This window comes from Rhodnius prolixus, unplaced genomic scaffold (assembly GCF_049639745.1).
Source record: "Rhodnius prolixus isolate KJV_2025 unplaced genomic scaffold, Rpr scaffold_11, whole genome shotgun sequence".
In the NCBI taxonomy this organism is placed as follows: Eukaryota; Metazoa; Arthropoda; class Insecta; order Hemiptera; family Reduviidae; genus Rhodnius; species Rhodnius prolixus.
In genome coordinates this window covers 8,025,529-8,047,887 of record NW_027411625.1, presented here as the reverse complement: position 1 = coordinate 8,047,887, position 22,359 = coordinate 8,025,529, and the positions used below count along the sequence as shown (strand labels likewise).

Sequence of the window (22,359 nt, the reverse complement as noted above, 5' to 3'; positions counted from 1 at the left end):
ATGTCTTAATTTGCCTTAATGTAAAACGGTTAGGATAATGGGAGAGGTGTCCTTTCAGAGGATCATCTCTAACAAATTGCAAACAAAGAAAAATTTTATTTTATTTTAATTTTTTTAAATTCCTTTTTATAAAATAGAATAATTATTCACATCTATATTATGGAATGCTTTTTTTTTATAATTATTTTTTGTATTTAATTTTTGTTTAACATGGTGTTTATTAAACACTTAAACATTGTTTAAGTTATACAAATATTTGGTTTATTAAATACTACCCTCTTTCTATTAAAAAAAAAATATATATATAAATACCCGTTTGTAAGTAATATTTAATGCTACTTGATTATTAATTAATCTAGGTGGCCAATTTTAGGGGGTTTGGAAGCCGCATTTTTATGAAGTTCAAGAATTGCTGTACTTGGGTGGCAATCTTGGTACAATCACTTTGCCCCACGCTCTTCAAAACTATCTTGGATAAACTTGTAATTTAATGAATTTTTAGGACTTGTCACTAAATTCCACCATAAAATCACTTATATTCTAAGCACATACATAAACTACTAGGAGGTATCATAATCCAAAATTTGAAGAAATGATTTTTCCAAATTATCTATCCGTGGCTTTTTTGTTACCCTCAACCAGTACAACGGTAAACAAGAAGTTGGGTAAGATTTAAGAAAGAGATGCTTAAACATCTAAAACTGGAGTAAGCGTTCTATGCCTTGCATGTCTAACTTCAACTCTATTTTTCTCATAAAATCAGACCATCCAGTCCTTCGGAGCGCCTTCGTCCTGACGGAGGAACGCCTGCTAAACCGGTTGCAGGACGTGCATTTTCATATACTATATGTTAATCTCAACTTAGCCCGAAGCCACTTTCGTTATATATGAACCATTCAATATGCCAGTGAAGAAGCTGTGCAATCCAGATTTATAATGGATTAATCAAATGAATCAAAAGGGTCGTCGGTTCCATTCAATTAAAATCTGCATTGAAAGCAATAAGAATCCTTGCGACGTATTATTTCTAAAATATTCAGAAATCTTACAAATTTCGTACAGGAAGCTGCAGCATAGTATACGAGGTGTGTTCAAAAAGTAACGGGAATTTTTAAATTTCGCGGGTTTGGAGAGTCTGATTGTAAATTTTTTTTTTTTTATTATGTTGGTACACATGCCCCTGAAGTACGATAAAATTTTCAGTATTATTCATTGTTTACTTCTTAAGTGGCAGCCGTTAAGGTTAGACGTGTTTTTCGAGCTTGGCGATTTTTGTTTGTTAAAAAAAATGGATCAAAGAATTTGTATTAAATTTTGCGTAAAAAATGAAATAAAGTGTAATAAAGTGTGTGAAATGTTAATAAGGGCATATGGTGAGTCTGCTATGAGTAAAACAAGGATTTACGAGTGGTATAAGCGTTTCCAACATGGCCGCGAAAACGTTGAAGATGACGAACGACCTGGACGTCCAAGCACATCAACAACCGATGAAAACGTGAAAAAAGTGAAAGAAATGGTTATGAACGATCGCCGAATCACAATCAGAGAAGTCGCTGATGATGTTGCCATATCAATTGGCCCATGCCATGAAATTTTTTCGGATGTTTTGGGTATGAAACGTGTGGCAGCAAAATTTGTTCCAATATTGTTGAATTTCGAACAAAAACAGCGGAGAATGGAAGTTGCTCAAGAGTCACTCAATGAAGTCGACAACGATGCGGATCTACTGAAACGTGTTATAACAGGTGACGAAACATGGGTTTACGGATATGATGTCGAAACTAAGGCTCAATCGTCCCAGTGGAGGCATTCTGGATCGCCAAGACCGAAAAAGGCTCGACAAGTGCGGTCGAATGTGAAGGTTATGCTCACTGTGTTCTTCGATTTTAATGGCATAGTGCATCATGAATTCTTGCCACAAGGTCAAACAATCAATAAGGAGTACTACCTACAAGTTCAACGCCGTTTGCGTGAAGCAATCCGAAAAAAACGCCCGGATTTGTGGCAAAACAATTCATGGATTTTGAACCACGATAATGCACCTGCTCACACTTCATTGCTTGTTCGTGAATTTTTGGCCAAAAACAAAACTTTAACGATGCCCCAGCCTCCATATTCGCCAGACATGGCTCCATGTGACTTTTTTCTATTTCCAAACATAAAGAGAACATTAAAAGGCCGTCGTTTTACAAGCATAGATGACATTAAAAGCGAATCGCTGAAAGAGCTGAAAGCTATCACAAAGATCGAGTTTCAGAAGTGTTTCGAGGATTGGAAAAAGCGCTGGCACAAGTGTATTGTATGCGAAGGGGACTACTTTGAAGGCGACAAAATTAATGTAGATGAATAAATAAATATTTTTTTCAAAAAACGAAAATTCCCGTTACTTTTTGAACACACCTCGTATTTGTCGCAGAATGTATGCTACACAATGTCTAAGCAATGTGGCATACAGACCTGCTTCATAAAGGATCACTAAGGGGCCCCAACAGCCACCTTCACTTTCTTTCTTGCATCCTTACTGTTCATGGCCGCATCACACCCCTAGTTTCTAGTAAGCTCGTAGAAATATTTGACCAATTGTGATACTTATTCATTCATGTTTTGTAAGCCATTTACATAATCGTTCAAGACCAAGATATTTACGAATACGATTTCCTATCACACTTATAATGCGTTAATTATTATTATTATTATTTTTTTTTTTTTCAAGTGAAATCTTCCTATGTACAACAGAATCTCAATAGGAGACACTAGCACCTTTTCTGACATTAAACTTAATTGTGAAAATACACTCATTAATTAATTTAGTAATACCGAAGTTACCTTGAACAGAATCATTCAATGAGTAAAAATAAGCATGTTAGTTGTTTTAAGGCGTTTAAGAGCGCGCTTTTACAATTTTTAACCTAGAGTATAAATCTTAAATATTAAAAGTAGGGAATAGCTAAAATTATATTGTGAAAGAATGTGAAGTGAGGCCACCAACTAACTTTAATTTCTGCTTTTAACTTAAGATTTTCTTGTTGCTCGTCAATTACTATCTTTATATGTGTTGTAGAAATGTAGAGTTCTTGCGATTCAGTTGAGACGTCAGAGTATTTAGAGGGTCATATTAGTATACCGTCAGAAGAGCAATTTAATTTAAAAATCTTAGATTTATTGCTATTACCACTGTTTCGAAAACCTGCAGATTCTCTTAAAAACATAATTTAAGACTATTTCATGTATTGACTGAACACATATAAAGATTTTACACTGTACTTCCACAGATTTTGTGGTAGTGTCTTTAGATATTGTACAATTTAAATAAATTATTTATAAATCTACTCTTTTATTTTATTTATAAATGTTTAGTCTTAGTAATGAAGAGGATATGTTTACGTAAATTTAAATTATCAAATAAGGTTTGTATTGTTATAGATTCAAGTGTTTTAATGCGGAATGAAGCGATAAGTCCAAATTCCACTAAATACGTTTTTAAAAATAAAAAATGGTTAAGCGGCTAATTTTTACAGGAACTTCTTTTCTTAGCAAACGAGGTGTATATCAGCCGCCAACCGAAACTGGAGTATTAATATGTGGGCTGTAATATAGGCTAAATTTGTAAACTAGACATTAAGGTTAACGTTTATGTAGTATACATTAAGCAGGAAGAAATGTTTACTTATCAAGCTCTTTTCAGCAGAGCAAGATCATAGCATTCACATTTTAAACAAACAATGCCTGTTATGTATCTTTGTCCCCAATCAACGTTCTTTTTTTTCTTCAAGTTCACACAGTATTTAATACAATATACTAAAATAATAATAAATTAACATAACAAAGAATTTGGCAAGATTTTTTTTCTGTTGAGTTGGTTAAAAGGGAAAATAATTCAAATTAGTGAAGATGGGCCGACAGTAGAAGAAGGCTAGACAAGCAGAGCTCAGTCCAGAAATGAGATGCACGTGGCAATTCTCCGTCTGGCTAACGATAGAAGAAGCCTAGATAGGCAGCGCACTGTCTAGAAGTGGTGATGCACGTGTTCGTGAACATGGCAATGCCAGACGTCTAGCTGGGGATGGAAGTAAGCCTAACAGGCAGCACAGTCTGGTGGTGGTAGTGCACGCGTTCAAGCACTTGGCGTTGCTCCGACTGATCGGCGAAGGAGAGGCTAGACAGGCAGCGTACAATCCGTATAATGGTGGTAGTGGTGATGCACATGTTCGTGAACGTGGTGATGTTCTTGTCTAGCCGACGCTGACGCGCACCCAGTGCTCGCGTTACACCCAGTCTTGGTCTGACCCATATTTCCGTTCGTCTTACTTTTTGTAGAAAATTCTTGTTCAAGCCACTTAACTACCTGTTGAAAAAAAACAAAAAAAAAAAGGGTACAAATCTTGAATTTCTTTCACTACAATTCTTATACTCCAACTGACTTCTTTTCTTATAACATAGAAAAAAATTTACAATACAATAAAGCAATACAGGCCAGCGCGAAAGGATACTGGAATGCTGAGCAATGAGTAATCCCAGAAACAAAATTCCGTATACAAATAGTTCAAAACAAAGAAAAATGTAACTAATGATATGTAACTCAGCGAAGCCCTGAGTGAAGAATGTTAGCAGTTTTTAATGTTATGAGTGATGTAAAAGCCCTTAAATATAAGATATTAAAGGGACAATTCTTTGAGGATGTGAATTCAAAGGATAGTGGTGGTGTTGAACCGTTGTGCGGCAAGTTGGCTTTTTTCGTCTACTAAGCACTGCGAAGATAAAGAATTAAAACAAGTCACCGCTATCATAGTTCCAAGAAGAGAGATATTACATCCAGATCTTTGCTACTGAATTCAGAGGGTGTTGAATGCTGGATGCCCAACGACCACCAAAGAGCCCTCCCCCATCGGCCTAAATTTATATAGCAGGCATCCTAGACAGAAACTATTCTAAGCTTCCAAGCCAAACGTGGCGATCGGTCCAGCCTCAAGATCATTCCAATGAACATGATCCTGGAATAAAAACGCTAAAGAGTTCGGCCCCTTGTAAGTAAGCATTTGCCTCAAAATGGCTAATGTAATTGAAAAGAGGGTGAGAGAAAGGTATAGAAAACCTAAGAATGAGTTAGAGAAGTCTGAAAGCGAGGGTTGGAGTAAAACAGCATTTACAGCTGCAATCGTGATGCAAAAAAAGTGCTCTACTCTTTCTAACAAGTGGTTATAGACAGATAATTTGTTTTTTTAAGAAAATTTTTTTTAGGCCATACAAGGGACTCTGTATGAAAGGTAACTCAGTAGATGAAAAAGAGAAGAAAATAGAGATGAAAAAAAGAGAAGAGAAGTAAATTTACTGCAAGAAAGCGAAGTGAAATATATAATTAAGTATATCATAAACAAATAATAATTATAAAAATAAAAATTAAGACACAAACACCTTTGATGTGCACTGGTAATGTCATTGCGTTAAGGTTAATTTGAGGAAAAGTTTTCAGTTGTATGACCTATCATGATAATGCGTTTAGAACAAGCCGATATTTTACCAAGAATAATGTTTACCTGGGCCATTGCTCTAGCCTGTTCAGCTTCACGATGTCGATGTTTGTGTTGATGGGAGGAAGGTGTTTTGGCCAGAAAGGTAGGTTGTGTATGATTGTGCGATGTTGTTGACTGCATCGGTGATGTCGACTGATTCTTAGTTTTGCTCAGATATTGAAAAAATGGCGCGGACGATTTATCCTTGCTTTGTTGATTCCACAAGTTATGTTTCCTAAAAATGTTTTCGACAAAAGTATATGAGTTGAGTGCATTTTGAAATAAATTAAGTCTTTATTGCACCAAACTAATCCTACCTGGAAGTCTGAAAACTTAAATTATTCTTATCCATATTTGCTTGTATAATTTTAAGTAATTCTTGTCTTTGCAATGAACTAGATCGTTTCTTCGCCCGGCCACAACATCCGCAATTCAATGCTGTTCCAGTCTGCAAGCTGTATTGATGTCACAATTAGCATTGAAATAATGTTGGACAGTGGTATTATGTTAAACCAAATTTTTAGCGCAGCAGACCTTGGAGACGTGTAATATGATACTTTGATCTCCTAGATGGGTTTCCGAAAGCAATGCTTAAAGTTTCTCCTATCACTGAACTGTTTATGAAGCACTTCAACAGTTGTTTCAGAAAGATAAGTAGAGTGATGTAAAAATTTAGAGTGGACTATTGAACTTAGCGGCTATTCAATCATTAAATTAAAGTTTTAATATACCGAAAATAAACATTCAGCATACCAAAAATCATTTTTTATGATTCAATCTCAAACGGTTTTAATCTGCCATCATCAATTTATAATCTAACATTGGCCCATTTGCTCCACAAGATCTAACAAGTATTTTATGCAAACACTTCGTTTTGAGTTACAATCTTTTTACGCTTCCATTCTCAAGGAACACGTGTTTTAATGCAATCTGGCTATCCTGAGGAAATGACGAATTTGTATAATCAGTGTTGTCAGATATCTGTTTAGCATTAATTTGTATAATCAGCAATCCAATTATACCTATATCAGACACGGGCCTATACTTTTACTATAAATAAAATAATTAAATAATTATTTACGTGGTATGTTGCTGCTGACAGACAGAAGGTGAAAGCCTAGGATGTGTCTGACCATCTTCAATATCCGACAATCGACCTTCACTACCCACCGAACTAGCAGGCGATTCTCTACGTCTTCTCTGGCTGATAACTGCAGTTCTTTCATTCTGCCTACGACTTCTTCTACCGGACACATGGGCTCGTCTCGTTTCTCTCCGATGGTTGTCCATTGTTGGAGTACGCAGATCGCCATCTTGCATCGAACCATTTCTATCACTTCTTGTGCAACTGTTTCGAACGCCACGTCCTGGTGATACAGTCAGCTTCACTTTAATAGTTTTTGAACCGTACTGTGGTACCCTGATTGACGAACCAACCGTTTCATATATTGTAGTGACTAATCCGGCAATATCCTGTAACAATATAGTTCAACTCTTGTTAGTTTCCTTCAAACGATTTTCTCTTAATGCAGATATCCAGTTTCTACAAATTTATTATTCTAATGACTAGGAATATAAATAAATATATATATATATATATATATATATTATTTTTTTTGAGAATGGGGAAGAGGTTTTGAATTTAAAAAAATGACTCACATCTTTGGTTATTTTACCGCGGCCATCAAAGTCATAAAGGGTGAATGAAAACTCCTGACGATCCCTATGTGAAGTAGCACAACTCTCATTGACAGAAATGCCACATTGCAGTCCCTGTAACATAAGTAGCCAAATATTCATTATTTCGAAAACAATTTTTTTTTCTGGATATTAAGTGACTGACTGTCTCTTCTATTTTTACAAAAATAAACAAGTTGCTAATAGTCAAATAAGAAATCAGTTGATCCATTGTTGATTGGCAGCAACAAAACTTTCCTACCTCTCAGCCATTATGTAGGCGGAGCAAAATTCTTTAAGTTATGCAATGTACGTACCATGCGATTCAAGCTTTACAAATTTTATTTGATTCGAGCGCAGTTTTATATCGACCTGACAAATCAACAAAAGCATCGTTCAGCTAGTATTGTTTGTAATAATTGTGTGCTTGTACATCAACCCGTGGAGTAGATACTTTTTAATGTTTGGTTTAAGTAAAACAAAATCAGTTTTTTCTCTTTCAATAAATATTGGGATGAACACAAAAGTTTAAATACATGGATGTGGAGAAGATGATATCTTGAAGAATCAGTAAGCGCAAACAAACTGCAACAGTTTCAATACAGAGAACTGCTCCAACATTCATTAGGTCCAGACCTGGACTGTTAAGTGAAAGGAAGCATTGAGCGTTCAATCTGGGAGATTTTAGGATACTTGCTGTCCGTATTGGTTCTTCACATACAAAATTATGATCAGGTTTAGGTGAGTGTTCAGTTAGTACACTATTTGCTTAGAAAATTCTTTGGTAAACTGCTTATTGCTTACCTGTAGATTGAGCCGTGCCGTCGGACTGGGAGTGGAGGGAGGTAATGTCTCTCTGTCGGACGTCCAGTTCGTGTAGCCTTCAGGGCATGTTTTCAACAGCTGTTCCGTATCTGAATATCTCTCTTCATCAGCCAGAACTGCTACAGACAAATAATAATAATAATAATTTTGTAATTATAACATTTCAGTAGAACTATTATTTATATCCTATTACTGTTCTGGCAGGAATCTAAACCATATTACACCGGAGTATATGTTTTTTAATTACACTTTGTAGTCTCGCCAGAACATCCGACAGTTTGGGAAAAAAGTGGTCAAAGAGAACTAATTCTAATTTTACTACCAGGTTTTTGACAATTTTATCAAAAAATAGTTGCAACGTAGAGAATATTTTGCATTGCTAACATCACACCCAAGGCCCGGCGGATTTAAGGTTGATCGTAAGCCTTTTTTATGGGATATGAATTTAAAAAAACTCTTGCATCGCATGAGTCTAGCAGAGGACAGACTGTTCAGACACTATGTATAGAAGTTGGTGAAGCAGGACTGCACGTTTTAGGGCAATGAGAAGGGCTATGTTTTGGGTTTGGGCTTTTTTTTTCATCAAACGTACTTCTGACCTAACCAACCTAAATAATTTCCTCGGAAACGTGTTTCAAACAAAAATAATTGACCTACTGATTGTAATATTTAAATAAAGCAAAATTGTTAGAATCTTTTTCCGAGAAAATCGCAAAACTGAAATAAAAATGCAGTAAAAGGACTATAACGGTAGCCTTCAAGACCAATTTCCCAGAGACATCTGAACAAGACTAAAAATATGAAAAAAAAAATTCCTTTAACCAACTTCTTTATCAGAACTGAAGAGAATGGAACTAGAAAACTGTTAGCTCTGTTTGAACGGCTTCAATCCAACATTAAGAGCAGTTTTTTTTTTTATAGAAAATTATTTTAACTTTTGAAAAATTAATAATAATAAAATTCCAAACAATTTTCATTAATGTTAATAATATTTATCACTACATATACGAGTACATCGGCAGGGTATTGAAAAAAGCTCCGGGCACCAAAGACCTCAGATGTTGACGCGCATTAATTAAATAATAATAATAATAATCACTGAATAAGGTGGTAGGTCTATCCATCCACTTTTAGTTAATACACTTAGTTATTAGGTAAGTTATTAGTTATTTTAGAGGATTCCAAAGAAGTAAATGACTTGTATTATGCTCTGAAGTCCGTTTAGTTATGTAAGTCTATATGAAATTTTCAGTTTTTCAAGGCTTTCTCGGAAAAATTCCAAAGGTTTTGAATTTCCTACATTATTTCTCAAAATAACTGCGTATATTTGAAGTATTTTCATAGGAAACTTTACTTTTTCTTGTTCTCAGAAGACAGCAACTTTAAGCATGTCTTCTAAACTACCAGTTAAATAATACATAATTTCACTACGTAACATATAAGTATATTGAATTAAGTAACGTTAAAAGCATAACTAAAGTTCGAACATTTAAATAAAATAAAAATAAAAAACCGGGAATGCTAATTTACAGTATGGGTTTCTGTATTTTATTTTATTTTTGGTTTGCAGTTTTCTCGGTTTCAACAATTTTCATTAAACTAAGGAGTACCAATTGCGTCTCTCATAAACAAAAGGTAAACATTTTGCTGGTACCCATGATTTTAGAGGTTTTAAGGGAAGTGAATGTAATATAAAAACAGACTTCTGAATTTGACGATGGCGCAGTATCCAACCAAGGTGGGTAGAATAACCATGTATATATTTAGTTACCTAAAGTTTAAGACAGTGTTAATTAAGCTAAACACGGTCAATAAGATTAGTATTTGTAGAAAATTTGCCAATTAGAGTTGCAATTATTGGGAAAGTGAAAGTCGTGCGATGTTCATAGGTTTTTAATAATATGTTATGGTCAACATGAAATATATTACTCGTATATATATATTTTAAGTGACCCCAAAGTTGTGGCCCGAAATTAAATAGCTTTATATTTCTAAAAATCTGATGGGAATTAAGAAGAAGACACGTGGTATAGGAAATGACTGCTAAAACTACTGGCATCCGATGAACGCTGCAAACCAGAAACTGGGAACGTGAGGCAGCGCTATTGTTGCTGCAAGCTGAATGAGCGCCAACCTCTAGCTGCTTTGATCTTGCCGACTCACTACCTGCCCCCCACTCGGCTTGGCCTTCCTTCTCTCACTAAGACTGGCCCCAGCCGCCACTTCACGCACACACTACAGCAGTTATAACTAGATTTATTGTACTTTCTTAGTATTCACAACTACGGCACTCTTCTTAAAACAGCTGCCTGTGTCTTCACAGTTCTCTCTCTCTCTCTCACACACACACGCACGCACAAACACAAAACAAATAGAATTGACAGTGAGGGACATACAGCCAAAAACTTATTCTGACAAAATTCTGAGTAACTATTGCAGATGTGTGGTCGCTGTACCTTGTGTCACCATCAAGTCAGGAAGAATAATTTGAAAGAATTAAATAGTGCTGGAAGGCAGTGCAGGCACTGGACAAGGCAGTTTTGGGAGCCCAAATATGTATTTACTCGGATCTTAATGCCAGTATTGTGGTAGAAATCCTTACTCTTTAGATCGTTCTAAGAAAGAACTCTATTCACACCTAACGGAGTACAAATGTTTAAAAACTATCAAATTCTAAGGCGCCACGGTAGCTGAGCGGTTAGATGCGAGACCTGTAAAGCTATAATATGTATTATGGTACTGGGTTCGATTACCCGGTCCTAGGCCTTAGATTTTATTAAATGGTTAATTCAAGAGATTTACAGTAAAGTATGTTTGCTAGTCGCCTCCGTCCACGACACCTAATTGATAAATGGACGTAAATCCCACCTGAAAAAATAGACAATTACTTTATTTAACTCTAACTTAAGTTTCTGGGTTTCATTGAAAAATATTTTGACTGTACAATAGTTTAATCAAATAAGTTTAATTGTTTCACTGCACCTAGCTAGCAAAGAAAAAGACATTTTCATTTTTTAACGATGCATTATGTAAATCTATTTGTGAAGAAATAGGTGTTTATGCAGTCTGGATCAACAACCCAATATGTTACAATTTGAATTGAAGTGCCGCTTTTTCTCAGATAACATGAAAGTTTACTTAGAAAAATGTTTGGTTTCAAACGTAAATTGTATTGTAAATATTGAAATACCTGCTTATTATGAATAATTAACGAAAAATTATTGTTTTTATTTGCTCTTCAATCACTAAAGGTACAGGAAACTAACTAATTTGACATGTTCAGATCTGTCCATTTTCATTTTTGTCTTATTTTCCTTAGTTTCAATATTTTAATAGAATATATATATTTAGTTTTTTCATGCTACATTGTACATGTTTCGTTATAGTAATATTTTATGAATATCAAATTCTTTGCCGTAACTGTTGATTTATTAGCAATAATCAATCAATATTGAAGCCAATTAAATGTTAAGTGTCATGAATTTTAATTCAGTTAATTGTAGGTAGAGGTTTTGAGGTTGTTCATACCAGATTTCTTTTGTTTGGAGGAGCGCATCCTACTTCTAGGTTATTCGAGCCCCTCTTATCTTCTTACAGTTAGAAATAATTCACAATGGAACTCGCCTTACATATTTCCGGCTTCCAGATCAACATCTTAAGAACTAAGACGTAACGTGGTAACATGTTTCTAGTAAGTGCATCCCTAGTAACATGCCGCCGGTTTCATTATCAAATGCGTAGTTTTGAAGAAAACTCAAGTTAACTTTTCCAAGTAACTTTCCCGTTAAAATTAAATTGCTCGGAAAATTTCATACGGAACTACCACATTACTTCACTACTAAGGGAGGGGGGGAGAAAAACCTTAGCGCAATAGCCCAGAGAGGGTCAAGGTTTGCAGGAGGCGAGGTGGAACAAAAGCCGTTAGTTCTTGCCTGCGCCAAGAGGCTGCTGCCCACTTTCTCATAATGCCGAGTGAACCGCTTTTGGTCCTTCTGGGAATCCAACCCTGAATTCTTGTCCCAAAGGCCAGTATACGCTAGTCGCAAGATCACGTTTGAGGGCTTTTGTTTACTTGTAACCGTTCAGTAAATTATATTACACAATATTACTAATCAGTATAAGTAATACTGATAATACTTCAATACAAGTAGTCAAATTTGAGCATGAGGATATTGTACAACAGTCCCTAGGACTAGCCTCTAGCTAGGCACTGCCTAGCCTGAACAAATAGTTCAGCAGCTACATTTTTCTTGTAGGGGCGGAGCATAAATATGCAACTTAAACAATCAAATTTTAAAAGTTACACTAACTATTATGCATAAGTTGCAACAGATGTTATTTTTAGATTATAGATTGTTTAAGGCAAAACTTTCTTCGATAGTAAGGGTATTATCCACAAAGAATTTGTACTAACTTGACAATCAATTACTGATGAGTAATATTTAAATATTTTGAAGTATTGTTGGTCGAAATACGTCCAGAATATCTGGATAGAAAGCAGTCAGGAATTTATCACAACTCGTGGTAGATTTTAGGCAAAAAAATAAGGTTTGTATTTAGAAATCATCCACTTCATTCGCCTGATTTAGCATGCTTAAGACTTCAATTTTTCCTAAAACTTAAAATGATGTTAAAAGGATGATATTTGGACCATAAAAATTTATATGTGCTTTGAAAGTAGAAAGTGAACTGGAAAAGGCATTCGAATTGTTATTAAATTGCTGTAACTAGTGCATTGAAATCGGTGGGGCTCATTTTGAATAAAAAAAGAATCAATCTAAATAATAACTTCTAGTCTTTATTTATTTTTACAGGCCCATTCATAAAAATAGTTGAATACATTAGGTATGTTACACTCTTAATACTAATGTAGTGCACGGGCTGCATACTCTATGTCTTACTAAATTTCCGAAATGGAGCATTTCAGCCCACAGGAAATATACTGAAAGCCGTAATTCAGTAATAATAATTTAATTCAGCCGTACTGAAATACTTTTGAGCCGCTAGAGACTTTCATTTACACTTGGGCATATAGTGTACGTAGGTTTGAAACATCTTCCTTTAGATTATAGACTTAAGTCGGATTCCGGTGGGATGCCTTAGATGTCAATACTTGAATTTTCTTAAGAATTTGAATTTTATTTAAGGATTCATTGGAGCGACAGTATGGTATCGTGCTGCATTTCATATCAATCATGGCACTCCCTTTAAATGAAACAAAAAGCAATGTATGAAACTGAGTTTTTACCTTTAAGCTAGTTTAATTGATCTCTACTTCCTTTAAACTGATTAGATTTTATTAAAAATTTGACATATTCCAACATTTGTAACTTTTTGGCTACAGCAGTTTCTGGGGGAACATCTACACTGTCGGCCAGCAAAATTCATCGCACTGACAGCACCCATAGAGCTAAATGCACTGGTGGCGTGCAATGCTGGACTGCAGCAGCTATCCATGTTCCTTCTAGAAAGATGAAACAGAACAACCAAACAAGATATATAAGGTTTTAGATTTGTTATGTGAATGAGGAGTGAGCTTGCCGGGGGGAGGCCGCTGACAGCCGAACAGCTGTTGGCCACGCTGACCGCTTTGAAGGCGCCGCCAAGGACAATGGCCGCACTACTCCTCGTCCTGAAAACATCGTCCTCTCTCCCGACACGTAACTCTTCTACGTTTTACCATTCAAAACAATATCTGAAGAGAACTACTACATCACTTTCTCTTACTGTACAATGCCCAAAACAATGTTGTGACTTAGAAAATATCTTCTACCTAAAATTGTTTTCTAATGTTAGTTGGCTACAATGGTACGTAGGGTCTCCGCAACAAAACAATATTGTGGAGGGAGGATACCCTCATCTACAAAAAAAAGAAAGAAAGAAAAGGTTTTCTCAAGAAAGTTACCAACCAAAGTGATACGGCATACACTTCTAGATAATACATGAAGTTAAAAAAAACTGTCCAAAATCATCAGAAGGGCGCGTAATATCGTTGGTATAAGTATTTTAGGAAATGAGAAGGTACATATTTCGCCAAATTGTTGAGTTCTGATACTTCCAGAAGAAACTGCATGAGTTCCTTAGTTAAACTCTCCTCAGACATATATATATTTATTTTCAAACGACCATGTCTCTCCCAACTCTCGGTAGGGTCATTGAGTGCCCTAAACTTGTTTTCTCAACTTCACCATAGAAGTGGACTACTAAGAGTTACTACAACCAATTCCATAGTACCTCCAAAGGAATCAGAACTGACATTCAACACAGCCCCTAGAAGTCTTGATTACGAGTCCAGTTCATCCATTTGGGGATCCTTTGACTCCTTTGATCCTTTGCTGACAGGCTCAATTCTTAAATCTAATTATCATAAAAGCTTAACCTCAAATCTTAATCAAATTACTAATATTCTCAGAAACGGTTGTTATATCATTAACCTGTTATCTAACCCTAAAATGGGTTCACAATTTAATTCGCGTTCAACTAGTCCATGACAGCTCGTCCACTATTTTTGATGTAATCCCAAACAGCATAATAACAATCACCATTCCTTTAAGCAAAAGAGTTTGCTGGTAGCTTCTAAAAAGTTTTACCAAATTCATCAATTCGTGAGGCATAGGAGAGGGCTGATCGTAAAGAAAGTAGGCCGAGGCCAGTACACATCGAGGCGCCGCTCCCAATCTCCAGACAAACACTCCTTCCATATACGAAAGGTGTAGAACTATCAGAGCTGGACACCGTTGACGTCTCTAATAATACATAGCCGATAAGATGAATTTAAGCCCTAGGAAGGAATGACCCCTGCCATCCTCCATTCTGCATTTTTTTTTTGTAATGATTTAAGGCGCATCAACATCTGAGGTTATTGGCGCCCGGAGTTTTTTTTCAGTGCACTGCCGGCCTCCGGACAGACAACACTGTCTATCACCGGACAGTGAGCTGTAAGAAGCTCCTAGGAAGAGAAAATCTAAGGGTCAGCAGCTGGATTCGAACCCGGGACCTCCGCGTGGGAGGTCTATATACGCTAACCGCATAGCTAATCCCTTCCCTCCCATTCTGCAATTAATCGCACTTAAACTTCGAACCAGCCTTTCGTGATGAATAAGATTCTTAGCCAGAATAAGATATGTAAGCAACTTAGAAATACAACGGCACTTATTAGCCATTGCAACTAAGCTACATTCTAACTTACGGTAGATGTATAATACACCCTTTCAGACCAATTTGTAAAGTTTGATTTTTAAAATTATTAAATTCTGCATGATTATAAAACCTTCTTATGATGAGTAATAATAAAAATAATAGTCGTAGTAGTAATAATAATAGTAGTAGTAGTAATAATGGTGGTGGTAATAATAATAATAGTATTAATATTAATAATAATAATAATAATAGCAATAATAATATCTTTATTAGGCCAAATTAAGAAAATAAACAAATCATGAATATTAATATCAACATAAAGGTAATACTCTTGGTTATAAACCAACAGAGGGGCCACCTTATGATAAGTACAAGAAACTAAAAGGGAAAATTTTAAAATTGCTAAAGTTTAAAGAAAAACCATTGTTCTTTTTGTAGAAAATCAGGATGAAATAATAAAACTCTAGTTAATTGGACAAAATTAATATTTAAATTACAAATTTTTAAAGCGCTACCAATCAGGAATTTCTCACCGGGCGGACCTTAGCAAATTGTTTCCAGTGAGAAAATATTAACTGCAACTATCCAGACGGCACAATTCTGAGTATTTCCGTCTGGTTACCAGCCAAAATTACTGCCAGTAATTCGCACATAATATCCACAATTACACTCTGAAGGAAACACAACTACAAGGAATTCTTTGTTCATGAAAGGAAGTTTGTATGTTAGTAACTGCTTCCTTTATTGGTGAGAAAATAAGGAACTTCCTTCTCTTAAGACTCCTCCACTGAGTGGTAACTTTTCTGCAGATCTACTAAAATCTGTCTGCTAAAATCATTAATGCCGAATAAATAGTAAGTTGAGATTCTTCCATATGACGTGGACAAATTTCTTTTATAAGATTTTCTTAAAAACGAATTCAACGGTTTTCTTCAAATTTTGACCATTTTCTCTTTAAAAAAAAAAAATATATATCTCAAAAGTTTTTCGAAAAAATGGATTTAAGAGTGTCTCAGAGAGGGGGGCCTAACTCTGAGCTTTAACAACCTACATTTTAATGGGTACAAAAAACGACTTTTACTTTTAAATTTAAATTTTTATGGTTGTAAGTGTAGACAAAGATTCTTTGGAATTTTTGTAATTTCTAAATTTCAGCAGCAAGGTAGTTTAAATCCTACTGGCACAATCTTGCTGGTAAAAGTATAAAGTACAGCATACAGAAAAATAACTTTTATAGGGCAGCCCAACATCCTCAACCTTAAAAAAAATACAAAAAATTTTAGGATAAAAATGATAAGCTTCTGTTATTTTACGAGAAATTTCAAGAAAGCGTTGCTCTGATTTTTGAGAAAATCGTGAAAAACTTGAAAAAAAAAAAATAAAGTGCTTGAAATTTTGAACTTCCTATCGCGAAATTAGCTTCAGGCTTAGAATTTGGAAAAAAAAGCATCTTTGTTAACTAACATAGTACAGTTTTGTACGTACCCTTAAACAAATTTTAATGGAAAAATTATATTTTTAATTTAATTGTTTAAGGCACATCAACAACCAGCTGTCATTGACGCCTGGAGCTTTATAAAGTAGGCTGCCGGCCTCCGGACAGTGTTCTTTCGTCACACACAACAAACAATCCATCACCGGACGGCGAGCCGTAAGAAACGTCTAGGAAAAGAAAATCGAAAAGGCGTACAGCTGGATGCGAACCCTCGATCTCCGGGTTAAAATCCAGCATACACTATAACACTGAGCTAATCCCCCTTCTCTGAAGAAATTATAAAAATAAAAATCCATGCTGAGGTTTGCTTAAACTATGTGTTTCTTGTGGAAAAAACTAAATTGTAAATCAGTACGATTGCAATAATCCTCTTTTGATAATTATATTAATCGCCTCCCTCCGGAATCTTCAAAAAATCTTCTAGTATATTTTCTTCTAACTCAGAAGTCTAATAACTATGGTTAATCCTCGAAAATATTACTTTTCAGGGAAGCCTAATTCTCATACGGTAATGTTTCAAATAAATTAAAAAAATCCGTAAACTCTTCTTTGACAGGACTTATCTATCGTCCAACTATCACAATTAAATGGCGCAGTGTTTTCTATTTACCTTTTTTCAAAAATAAAACATAACTATACGAGAGACCCAAATTGGGAATTTCCCACTTATTAGTCTGTCCTCGTAACAAATACAAAACAAACCTGCCTCTAAAAGTTTCCTATAAAAGTTATACGACTTATATATATATGCAATGACGTAACTTTCTATTGGATGTTTTCAAGGCTTAGGTCACTCAAAATATTTATCAACGAAAAGAAAATATCACCTACTTCGATTAGTTTTTCATCAAGTGATGGACAAATCTTTTTTTACTTTATTATTTATTTTTTTTTTAGCGACATGCAGCTGCACTTGAATGATGGTTGATAGTCGCATACGATGAGTCCATCATCATGAACATTAGGTTGCAGGTTGGTGCTTCAAAATCTAGCAAACTTGGACTTAAGGTGAATAAAGCAATAAAATACTAGATTGCATGTTAAATGTACATGAAACAGCGAAAAGAGGTAGCAAGGGAGCTATACTAACCTAACATTTTGAAGTCGACTAATCTTTTAAACGTCTGGAAACTGTAATTACATAAAGAAATGAAGATGCTTTGGATAGCAGCTAGAATCACTGCAGAAAGCTCTGCGCTTAAGAATTAAACCAGGAAAGAAAGTTGATGGCCTATAAGGCTGTTCTTAAATGATTGTCACTGACTGTAGCAAAACCTGGGACGATGGTAAGGTAAGATGAGAGACTTCTTAAAATCTGGCAAATCTAAGGAATTGAGACAGGAAAACCAATCGAGAATTAATAGAAAATTCTATGAAGTGACAAGGTACGAACAGTCAAGTGATTTATTACAGAGGATAGAAGACGAAAGAATTTCAATGTCATTTCTTTAGTTGCTGGAAGAAAGAGGCCTCGCATGCGATGGAAGGGACAATCTTCAGCAAGACCTCAGGTTCTTGATGATCTCCAAGAAATTGGAAACTCAGAGACGCAGTATCGAAAGCAGCACAGGATAATGGTTAGTAAGACAATGGGACTACATAGGATGAAATGCCTACCAACAATGAAGAAGATTTGCGAATTTAAAAGGTTTTCTGCTGATGCGTAGTTCCCTACTTCTGCGTAAAGAGTATAAGTACGAAGGCTAAGTCTTCTTCGGAAGTGTTTGGAAAGGTACGTCGCGACTGGAGATTTTGAATGGTACGATCTAATCAAGTTATCTATCCAGTCAGAAAGTTTGCCTCTCAATTCGTTAGTGCCATCCATATCGTGGCTTTTTCCTCGCTACGTAATTTCTTGACGTTTGTGGTTGAAGTTAGAAGTTGCAATCAATGTTTGGAAAATAAAATTATTTTTATTCAACAATTATATGCGAATGTTTAATGCCTTAATTGAATACGAAAATTTAAATGAATCTCCGTCAAAGTTTGTCTTAACTCACGATACTGCTCGCACGGGCGTTTTATGGTTGAGTGGGTCATGCTTTAATTTACATATGTTCTGTGGCATTGATGCCGGAATCCGCTGCTTCAGCTATTAGAAGTGCTGAATATAAGAAAGCTCGGTTATTTTCTAAGCACATATCACCATCTATCTCCAAATCTATAAAACCAGATCTAACAACTTCTTATAGGAATAGAGCAACATTTGTGGTCGTCATTTATTTTTTTTAAACAAATTTAGATCACATAATCTTTCATAAGCTGACAAGCATAAACCGAAAGTAAAAAGTAGTAAATAAGGAAATGTTTTATTTGGTATTTATTTATAAATATTCATGAGATCGTCATATATTTATATACGTATATATATATATACCTACACATTTGTCTTTCCTTCTTGCGCCCGCAACACCTTTTACAACAATGTTTTGTTGCGCGCTTGCTCTCAAAAATGTTGGCCAACCTAGTTTTAGAGAGTAGCCTAAACCATATCAGTGTCTCACAAAAATACCCTTAAACAATTTATCAGGAAAAATTTGTTTAAAATACAAATATTTATAGTTCTACATGTATGTAATGAGTGTAAGAAGTTTAAAGAAATCACTTGGAGCCATTTTTTAAGAAAATGTAAAAATAAAACAAAACATTGAAATTGATTTAGGAAGTGGTACCTGTTAATTATTGGACCGAAATCTTATTGTAGAGTATCCTGCTGATTAATTTTTGATTTATACTGTCCTAGAAACTGTCTCAAAGATTGATTGGTAGTAAATGATTTTTCTTTTTTACTCAAGAGACTTTAAAACGTCTTTTTACGGTGAATCTCAAAGTCAAAAATCAAAGGGACGGGTAAGAGTAAACAGAAATTCCGGCATGAACACTCAAAAAGACCTAGCGTGGTTCTTGTTTATTTTATTTTTTCAAATTTTGAATTTTAGCAACATGTAAGCATAAAGAGTAAAGTAAAGTATCCCTGAAATGGAACTTTGGAATACCTTACTAAAATAATTTTGTTCAGAAAATAGTTAAACATTATAACCTGTCTAACTAATGATTATTATTAAGTTGGAATAGTGTTCCAAAAAAGAAGAAAACATAAGGAAATTAATAATACATAAGTCACAGGACCACACATGAAGTACTCTTGGTGGAGGCTAATCACTCCCCACGATCGGAAATGCCCCCAACTTAACATTTCTGTATGAATATTACAAATAAAAGAAATAGATCCCTCGTAAGTAAACAATAATTACAAAGAACTGAAAGATCTATTTTTTAAGAAAAGGGCAAAAACAAACTTTCTTCAGGAAATTCACGACATTTTCTGCAATTTCGATATTTTGACGACCCATTTAATACTTAATGCTGTATAAATGAAAGACATACATTATACTATAAATGCACTTTAGAGGGTAATCTAAAGTTCCCTCCCTCCAGAAGAAATGTACAATAAGTATAGGGGGTTTCAAAGAATACAAAAATTGTAAAATCCATTTAGTAACATAATTCTTAAGATTAGGAGATTTTGATCGCTAAGTTTCTATTAGGAGAACTGATAATATCAGACTGGTGTATGAATTTTGAGCTCCAGAGATTTTCCCAGTTTTTTTTTTTTAAATATTTTGGTTGCACTTACACATAAACCATTCTACATTTTCGTCCTGTAACGTTTCCTCATTGGCATGAGTCAACATTATGTGAAACGTTAACAGATGGCTTGTAACTCCAGCGAGTTATTATCAGTACGCATATCTTAGGTGCTGGCACATGATTTTTTTAAAAAATTTTATCTAGTTCTCTCAACTAAGGATTTGTAATCTACAGGCACTTTACTTAATGATATAGGAAAAATAAATCAAGTTTCAAGGGAATTCGCGACGCGAAAGAAACTATCGAGTGCTCCGGATAAAATTAACAAATAATTACGCGCAGAAAAACTGAAATTGGTAGCACAAGCATGCTAGCACCCATGTAAACACAATAGAAACCTTCCTATTTGGTTATAAGTTTGTCAATTATTTCAAATCAGGATTTCTTTTATTTACGAAAGCACACGATGAATTAGAAAATGTTCTCTCCAAAAAACTAAAGAGACCAACCAAAAAAGAAAAATTAAACTAAGCTACATTTACCTTTAATTTACATCAGTTTATAATGAACATAAATTCTGATTTATTTCTATGGGTAACTAAAGTGAATTTCACAAACTTTTCGTGATACGCGTGCAAGTAAATTTAAATAATTTTTGGAAATTACCTGAAAATTGTTTATATCCGCTCAGAAATTTCTGCTTCCACCAACGAACCAATAAAGCCATTTGAGCTTTATTCATTTTTTCATTAAGCCCCTATTAAATGGTATTTCCTTAATACTGCATCAGCAAAATATAAATTTAAAAATATCTGAAAGTGCGTAAACGCTGTACTACTATCGCACCTTATAGAGCTCCGAGGGCTAGTACCTGACTGAGCACAACTCAGTTCTCTGGGTAAGCATAACGCAACTGTATCTTACCACTTCTCCCCATTATATTTCAAATTGTCTGTCCTTTCTTAAAATCTCCTTTCTCGCTCTTATGTAGTGAAAAAAAAAAACTAGAGTGATGGAGGGGAGGGAATATATTTGTTGGTGAACAATGCAAGAGAAACCACAGGCAACGCACCGACGGGCCACGCTAACACACATGTCTGCACGCAGCCAACGAGGATCACACTACAAACTGTGTGCCACGAACGAAGCCGGACATTTACGGAAATATACTGCTGTTTGTGAAGTTCCGTGGGCACAAAGCACAAAGCTGCTTTCTCTGACGGCACTTCACACGCCACTAATTGTCTCGCACTTCTCTAGAAACTTCGGAATTTTTAATAAGACTATAAGCCCTTGATGTATCGCTCAGAAAAGTAAACAATAGAGAAAAGCGCGACTTTGTCACATTTGACAGTTGCTCCAGAGATTCGCAAATAGATTTTTACTTCTTTCTTACGCTGCAAGCTCAGCGATTATGGCAATTTTCTAACTAGTTTTCACTTTAGGGAACTATGAGGTTAATTTGAAAATGAACAATTCAGGACAAAACCGCACACGACTCACTTTTACTCTAGTGCGATAATTTTGAATTAATGACAAATTTTCTCCTAATAATGTATTTTGCTGTACTTTCAATTGCCTTTCATAAACTAGATGGTGTACGCCTGCCATAAATTAAGCTCCAGGTAAGAGTATAAAGTGTGGTTATACAAATATCTCCCGCCTCTATCTGCTCTATAGACAACAACCATTCACGTATGGTTTTAAACATAGAGTTAAACAGTACGATTTTCAGAAAACATCTTGAACCATTTTTTTTCCTTTAAAAATGTTTCAGACAATAGGGAATTGACGGGCGCTAATGACGCAAGCTGTGGATGCGCCGGAAAAAAAGGATTGATTCTAATATTTACAGTTAACATTAGCAAGGCAAATGGCTGGTGCCTTTTATTAGAAAGGTACAAAATAAATAAATGATATGTTCAATGAAAATTGCATTTTTGGTTTGCCGATTGAATTGTAGCAATGCTTTTAATATTACTTGATATTATATAGGCCTTGGTGCAGTATTTCTGAAGGGGTCTTTAGAGTTTAACGTCACACATTTCTCGAGAACCCTCAAAAATAAATAAATAAATAAATTTTCTGTCGCATCTATTAAGACAGAAGTATAAGGCACTT

The 22,359-nt window shown here is 35.1% G+C and overlaps 1 protein-coding gene across 8 annotated transcripts; it reads right to left on the bottom strand.

The window, feature by feature from the left end:
- Positions 1-76: 76 nt before the first annotated feature.
- On the bottom strand, positions 77-21,328 carry LOC141459170 (uncharacterized). 8 transcript variants are annotated; one of them, XM_074137903.1, is made up of 8 exons: positions 20,905-21,328; positions 19,029-19,160; positions 7,992-8,131; positions 7,170-7,283; positions 6,592-6,983; positions 5,828-5,965; positions 5,535-5,745; positions 77-4,345 (listed from the first exon to the last, which is right to left on the bottom strand). In XM_074137903.1, exons 1-8 carry the CDS (start codon positions 20,978-20,980, stop codon positions 4,157-4,159), a joined length of 1,392 nt encoding a protein of 463 aa, XP_073994004.1. In that variant the 5' UTR covers positions 20,981-21,328; the 3' UTR covers positions 77-4,156. The 8 variants fall into 8 exon arrangements, with proteins under 8 accessions (XP_073994004.1, XP_073994005.1, XP_073994006.1 ...); XM_074137904.1 differs by having other exon boundaries at positions 7,992-8,128; XM_074137905.1 differs by lacking the exon at positions 20,905-21,328 and adding an exon at positions 20,285-20,642.
- Positions 21,329-22,359: the final 1,031 nt, after the last annotated feature.

Excerpts from the sequence above, each read along its gene's own strand:
- LOC141459170 (XM_074137903.1), bottom strand. The coding sequence starts at position 20,980 with ATGAATAAAGCTCAAATGGCTTTATTGGTTCGTTGGTGGAAGCAGAAA. Across the intron at positions 6,984-7,169 it reads GCGGTAAAATAACCAAAGAT|GATATTGCCGGATTAGTCAC; the intron begins GTGAGTCATTTT and ends ATATTGTTACAG. Across the intron at positions 5,966-6,591 it reads TGTCAGCAGCAACATACCAC|CTTGCAGACTGGAACAGCAT; the intron begins GTAAATAATTAT and ends ACATCAATACAG.